This window comes from Diabrotica virgifera, chromosome 2 (genome assembly GCF_917563875.1).
Source record: "Diabrotica virgifera virgifera chromosome 2, PGI_DIABVI_V3a".
In the NCBI taxonomy this organism is placed as follows: Eukaryota; Metazoa; Arthropoda; class Insecta; order Coleoptera; family Chrysomelidae; genus Diabrotica; species Diabrotica virgifera.
Genome location: NC_065444.1, coordinates 101,175,181 through 101,181,180, shown reverse-complemented (window position 1 = coordinate 101,181,180; position 6,000 = coordinate 101,175,181). Strand labels below are relative to the sequence as shown.

Below are 6,000 nucleotides of genomic sequence, written 5' to 3'. Positions count from 1 at the left end.
TTGCTTAAATCGTTTAAACATAATCTACTACTACCTTTGGTGCAAGTACAGATTAGATTATTTAGGAAGTATAACGATAGATAATTACTTTTCTATTGTTAGTTGTGTCTCGGTACTAGTTCAAAATTATTAATAAATATAATCAAGTATTAAAGAGTAATCAGGTATGTTTTTATTTTTATCGTTTAAATATCTAGATACTTGGATACTTGTGTAGATGCTTTTACAGTTCGTTAGTAGGAATTGTGGGATTAATGCATTTGTTGATTAGATAATTATGATTATTTTAAACGATATATAGGCATATCTAACTAGTTTAACAAAATTTTACATGTGTTGATAAATAGTGCCAATAAATTGGGAAAAGTGTGTATTTTGCCTGATGGAAAATCAGGGCCACGTGAAGGCACTATGCAAGAAGTTTGAAAGTGGAGAGATCAGTGCAGGTAGTAAAAGTAAAGATATATTTTTAAAATTAAATTTCAAATATGTACTTCATAGGTACATAACGGTTTATAACGTTCTATCTTCTTCTTTCTTCTTTTGCCCTTTAATTCGTCCAATTCTGAACATAGGCTTCCCCCAGTTTCCTCCATTCGCTTCTGTTTAGTGCTTTCTGTTTCCAGTGCGTTCCTCCTATCTTTTTAATGTCGTCTCCCCATCTCATCTGGGGTCGTCCTCTTGCTCTCTTTCCTGTCCATGGTCTCCATTGTTGTATCGTGCTATTCCACCTATTGTCCGTTTGTCTAGCGTTATGACCTGCGAAGCTCCATTTTAGCCTGGTTATATGTTGACCTGCGTCTTTGACTTTTGTTCTATTTCTGACCCAGTTGTTTTGCTTTTTGTCTGTCAATTTTACTCCTAACATTGCTCTCTCCATGGCTCTTTGTGTCTTTATTATTTTATCCATGTTTGCCTTGGTCAAGGTCCATGTTTGGCATGCGTATGTGAGAATTGGGAGTATGCACTGGTCAAACACTCTTTTTTTTAAGTATTGTTGTATTTTTTTATTCTTTAGGACCCATTTTAATTTTCCAAATCCTGCCCAGGCTAATCTGACCCTTCTTTTTACCTCCGCTGTTTGGTTTTCCTTATTTATTTTTATAATCTGTCCCAAATATATATAATAATTAACCGCTTCTATTGTGGTGTCGTTTAGTATTACGTTTCTATTGTCTTGTGTGTTTGTCATTGTTTTTGTTTTTGCAAAATTCATTTTTAGACCTATTTGTTCGGATTAATTTGCTAGTTCGGTTAGCATGGTTTGTAGTTCTTCAAAACTTGATGCTATGACTACTACATCGTCTGCATATCTTAGGTGGTTTAGTTTCTTTCCATTTATGTTTATTCCCATGTTTGTCCATTCCATTGTTTTGAAAACATCTTCCAGTGCTAATGTAAATAGTTTAGGAAAAATAACATCTCCCTGTCGCACTCCTCTGTTAATTGGTATGGGTTTTGTGGTTTCTTCCAATTGTACTGTCATTGTTGCTTTCTTATATATATTATGTATTAGCATTCTGTATCTGAAATCTATTCGACAGTGGTTTATAGCTTTTTCTATTGCCCACATTTCCACGCTGTCAAATGCTTTTTCGTAGTCAACGAACGCTAAGTGCAGATCTATATGGTATTCGTTAGCTTTTTCTATTAGTGTCCTAATTGTTAGAAGATGGTCAGTGGTGCTATATCCCTTTCGGGATCCTGCCTGCTCTACGGGTTGATACGAGTCCAATTTGTGTGTTAGTCTGTTGTTGATAATCCTCATGAATAGTTTATACGTTTGCGACAGCAGTGAGATGGGTCTGTAATTTTTTATGTCCTTTCTGTCGCCTTTCTTAAATAGCAGGATTGTAAGACTTTCGTTCCATTCGTCGGGTATTTCTCCTTTATGTAGACACTGATTAAACAGATTTCTTAATGTTTGTAAGATTTCTTCTTTCCCTTCTTTCAACATTTCAGCAAGGATTCCATCTGGTCCTGGTGCTTTGTTGTTCTTTAATTGTGATAGTGCTGCTTCTATTTCATAATTTTCTATTTTTGGTAGTGTTTCTGAGTTTACATTCGTGATTGTTTTCTTGATATATTCCTGAGTGTTGAAGTTTGCGTCTTTCTTTGAGGTGTATAGTTCTTTATAAAACCTTTCTACTTCTTCTGATATCTTATGTTTTCTCCTCTCTTCCCGTCCTGTTTCATCCTTTATTGAAATGAGTAGTGGTTTCCCTAAATTTGGTCGTAAGCATTTTAGGCCCTTATTTCTCTCAATTACTATCTCGATTTCATTTTCAGTGTGTTTTCTTAGATCCTCTCTGGTTTTTCTTCTAATAAGTTTGTTTAGTTGTACGTATTCTACTGTGTTTCTTTTGTTTTTGCTTATTAGTTTTCGTCTACTTTCCATTAATTTAACTGTCCCGCTACTTAATCTATTTTCTTTTGTTGTTAGTTTTTTGGCAGTTTTCATTCCCGCTTCCAAGAGTTTTTCTTTCATTTCTTCATTGATCTTATTAATTTCTGACTCTTCCTTTGCTACCTACTTGTTGATTATAGTTTTCCCTTAAAGTCTGTCTATATTCTTCTGCGTTTTGTCTTATTCTGCTATGGTCAATAGCCGTTGGTTTTCTTCTAGATTTCTGCGTCGCTAGTTTGCTTATTTCTATTTTGGCTCGTAGTATGCGGTGGTCGCTGCCAGTTGAGAATTTATTAAGTGCAGTTACGTCTTCAAAGATTTGTTTATTTTGGCAGAGGAAGTAGTCTATTTCATTTTTTGTCACCCCATTTGGGGAGACCCATGTCCATTTTCGGTTTGGCTTCTTATTAAAGTATGTATTTATTGCATGAAGGTTTTGTTGTTCCAAATATTCTAGTAGTCTTTCGCCCCTAATATTCCTTGATCCAAGTCCGTAGTTTCCTATTTTGTTTTCTGAGTCTTCCATTTTCTTTCCGATTTTTGTGTTAAAATCTCCCATAACGATTGTTGTTTTTACATTTTTGTTTTCCATTGCTGTGGTGATGTCATCATAAAAGTTATCAATTTCTTCCTCATCATGTGTTGTTGTTGGAGCATATACTTGTATTAGTTTCATTCTTGTCTTCCTGTTAATTTCTAGTATGATATATCCTACTCTATCTGATATGCTCTTATACGATTACGTTTTGTTTAATTTTCTCTTTGATCAGAAATCCTATTCCTCCATATGTTTCGTCCTCCTTTCCTTTGTAATAGAGGCGATTTCCTGATTCTAGGTCTATACACATTTCTCCTCTTCTTTTGACCTCTGACAATCCTACAATGTCCCATTTGATTTTAGTTAATTCCTCTTCGAGTTCGTACAACTTTTCATCTTGAGCCATGGATCTGATATTATATGTGGCTATATGTGTTCTGTTGCATTCCTTCTTTTTCCGTTTTCTCTGATTCGTTCTTGTCGAGCTTTTACCTCCCCCAGAATCCATGAGGCTGATCGGTTTCCCGATGTGGGACTCCGGATTTCTCCTACCCACCTGGGGTCCATTTCCGCTTTGTTGTAAGTTCGACATTGCTAGTTTGGGGAAAATAGCCATAAAACACCACGCTGGCCAGGCGGGTTGGTGAGTTGTAGGGATCACATTTCCTTGACTCCCTGTAACTGTTGAATCCCGCTCATACTCGGTCGCCAGAGCCTCGTCTGTTATGTAGCAGGAGGCACCAGGTAATTTTAGACTACCACTCGTGCAGGTGAGGTTGACTTTTGGATCGATTGATGTATTGTTGTTAAGTCCGATCCCTTACCTCAACTGCCAATAACGTTCTATATCGCCTTCCAATTCCCAGTCTCCACTGCGTTCTGTTTTGGCACATTTCCTCATTTAGCTCATTTTCTTCCATTTCTCCATCGATACCCTCCCGCCAACATGATCGTGGTCTACCTATGTGTTGTGAAAACAACAGTTATTTAAATTAATTCGCTTTTACAAAAATATCGCTCTTAAATTTGTTGGGACAATCTGTACCATTTGCTAGTGAGATTTAAGAATTTTGTTTTTAAGTGTTGTGTTAAGCAGAAAAGATAAAGCGGGCATGTGGTGGCCGTTTAGCTTCTCCGGCGGTTACAAGGGTATAAACACGTGCGGGTATGGATACGGTCTTGTTAAGTGACATTCTTACCCATAGGGATGTAACAAAATATTATGCAGGTTTTAGAAGAAAAACCCCAGTATCTAACCAGCCTCCGTAAGGCGTGGTGTTGAAGTGTTTGCTCCTCTCTACTAGTCGTGAAAATACGTAACGCTCTCACAATAATTACTCCTCTCGCTAATTGTCTCGCGGAAATTTGTATAATAGACTCTTTTCTCTCTCTTTTGCTACTAAGACAATTTATCGTTAAGCCGCTTATTTGTTAAACCCGTTGTTGTTAATAAATGTTTTGGTCGCTTATCACTTTTATTTCTCGTGTGCATAACCTCTTCATATCGTGTTAATTAGTAACTATAAAACCAGACCAAATAAATTCTTAGAACCAGTTCTGCTAAAAGTTCACTGTTTTGTATAATCGAAGGACATTCCTCTACTTTGGGGACATGCGTATGGTCCAAAAATATTTACGTATGTCTAATTAGGCAAAAGGTAATAATTAAACCCTTTTTGCCACGGTGGGGTGAGATTCAATAAAAACTCACACCAGTATGTACGTCTTCAGTCTAGTACAGCTCGACCAAATTTACTTTTATTTGTATTTGAGATTTGGATGCGCACTGTTGTTGACGTTCGGTTTTTCCACATTTTCTGAATTCTGTGGCCGTTTGCCAAAAGCTGATATGTCCACTTTTTGTGATTTGGACTTTTTATGCCAGTTGATAGTGTGTGATTATATGCTCCATCTGCTTAAAGTAGATATGTCCAGTGTACTGTGAAATGTAGTTTACCCCCATGTTTAAATGGCCTCCTATGACCTCCCATGACCTCCTACACTGGTGGCAGAAGAAGTTTTTATTTATCATTGGCGCGCGTATGGGTAATGGTCTGAATTTCTTTTTAAGAGCAAAATAGTACGCCACTGAGATATGTCAAATTAAAAATCATTTTTGAATTGCTCGTATAACTTGTAACAAAAAATATATCTTACATTTATTCATATATGGCGCCGTTTTTGTACAAAAAAAAATAATACATTTTAACGCTTACAAAGTATTCGAGGTTAGTTTCCATATGCATAGAACCTTATTTTAAATACTTTGTAAGCGTTAAGATGTTTTATTTTTCGCATAAAAACGGCGCATCATATGAAAAAAAGACAACATAGATTTTTTATAGTAAATTAAATGTAATTCAAACGTTAAGAGTAAATCAAAAATTATTTTTAATTTGGAATATCTGAGTGGTGTAAGTAGGTACTATTATTTTCATTTAAAAAATTCAGACCATTACCCGTACGCGCGCCAATGATGAATATAAAATTCTACTGTCACCTCTGAAAGAGGTTATTTTGAACAGTTGTTGTAGCTTTGAGCCTAGTTTAAATCTTGTTAGTTTTATTTTCTATTATAGTTCTAGTTTAGTATTATTGTATTGGAGAGTTCTTGATAATGTATTGAATAAATGAAAAATACGCGTTAAGATATTTATTTTTTTACATAAAAACGGTGCACGATATAAAAATAAGACAAGAGAGGTTTTTTATTATAAATTAAACGAGGAATTAAAAAATAATTTTTAATTTGAAATATCTAAGTGGCGTAGTATTTTTTTCTTTAAAAAATTTAGACCATTACCTCTATGCGCGCCAATGGTGAATAGAAAATTGTTAGTTGTATGTCAAAAAATGTTTAATAATTACTTCTTAAAACCCACCAAATTTTATTACAATGTTGGCAGTAGTTTATTTAAAAAACGTTTGCCAAAAGCTGATATGTGCACTTAGATCCGTAAATCTTTTGCATTTTGCAAAATTAACAGAAAATTTTTATGAAATTTGTAGCTTGGTTATATGTAAACTCATATGGATAGCTGTAAAAAAATTAAAC

At 35.0% G+C, this 6,000-nt stretch overlaps 1 protein-coding gene across 9 annotated transcripts in view; it reads left to right on the top strand.

Moving 5' to 3' along the window:
• Positions 1–230: 230 nt before the first annotated feature.
• Positions 231–6,000, top strand: part of LOC114343928 (uncharacterized) — a 215,803-nt gene continuing 210,033 nt past the window's right edge. For 5 of the 9 annotated variants that reach the window (XM_050643902.1, XM_050643901.1, XM_050643900.1 and 2 more), the window contains exon 1: positions 235–455. In XM_050643902.1, coding sequence (XP_050499859.1) covers positions 383–455 — 73 coding nt within the window. In that variant the 5' untranslated portion in view covers positions 235–382. Of the gene's footprint in view, positions 456–6,000 lie in introns of all 9 variants that reach the window. The other 4 variants (XM_050643899.1, XM_050643895.1, XM_050643896.1 and 1 more) reach the window with 3 other exon arrangements.